Source organism: Sinocyclocheilus rhinocerous, unplaced genomic scaffold, assembly GCF_001515625.1.
Source record: "Sinocyclocheilus rhinocerous isolate Xijiao unplaced genomic scaffold, SAMN03320098_v1.1 scaffold2792, whole genome shotgun sequence".
In the NCBI taxonomy this organism is placed as follows: Eukaryota; Metazoa; Chordata; class Actinopteri; order Cypriniformes; family Cyprinidae; genus Sinocyclocheilus; species Sinocyclocheilus rhinocerous.
In genome coordinates this window covers 354787-355649 of record NW_015648609.1, presented here as the reverse complement: position 1 = coordinate 355649, position 863 = coordinate 354787, and the positions used below count along the sequence as shown (strand labels likewise).

The 863-nt window shown below is 34.3% G+C and overlaps 1 protein-coding gene across 1 annotated transcript in view; it reads left to right on the top strand.

Moving 5' to 3' along the window:
• Window positions 1-863, top strand: part of LOC107709932 (serine/threonine-protein kinase BRSK2-like) — a 223172-nt gene that overhangs the window by 172576 nt on the left and 49733 nt on the right. The window contains exons 6-7 of the mRNA XM_016514603.1: window positions 260-293; window positions 394-462. Of these exons, the coding sequence (XP_016370089.1) occupies window positions 260-293; window positions 394-462 (103 nt within the window). The remainder of the gene's footprint in view (window positions 1-259; window positions 294-393; window positions 463-863) is intronic.

The window sequence follows — 863 nt, the reverse complement described above, 5'->3', positions numbered from 1 at the left end:
GTGTATTTATATATATATATATATATATATATATAGTATTATACAAATTGTAAAAATATAAAATAATGAATGAGTGTGTTCATTTAGCATGGAACAAATCTCAGTTATTTTATATTTTTACTTCTTGGGTTAAACATTTTGAAAGTATTTGCCAATACATCTAAATTATTAAAGGCATATAAATAAGACATAAAAATATTGAGAGATGAATACACAGAGATTACTGCTGGTAACTCCAGCTGATGTTGTCTTTTCACAGATCTCCTCATTATGCATGTCCTGAAGTCATCCAGGTGAGTGTTACCTGACTGTCAGTAAAAAAGAGATCTATGAATGCATGACCTGATCTGGAATCGGGATTGCATTTTTGACTTTGTCTTGTCTCTGTTTTAGGGAGAGAAGTATGACGGAAGGAAAGCAGACGTTTGGAGCTGTGGGGTCATTTTGTTTGCTCTGCTGGTGGTGAGTCATGGCTAATTGCAAAGTCACTCCAGACTTTACCTTACAGGAATAGTTCACCCTAATATAACATTTCTGTCAACAATTACTCACCTTTGTGTTGTTCTAAACCCATGTGACTTTATTTCTTCTGAGAAACGTAAAATAAATATTTTTTTAAAGGGGTCATATGACGTTGCTAAAAAGAACATTATTTTGTGTATTTTGTGTAATGAAATGTGTTTATGCGGTTTAAGGTTAAAAAAACACATTATTTTCCACATACTGTACATTATTGTTTCTCTTCTATGCCCCGCCTTTCTGAAACGCATCGATTTTTACAAAGCTCATCGGTCTGAAAAAGCGAGGTGTGCTCTGATTGGCCAGCTATCCAATGCGTTGTGATTGGCCGAATACCTCAAGAG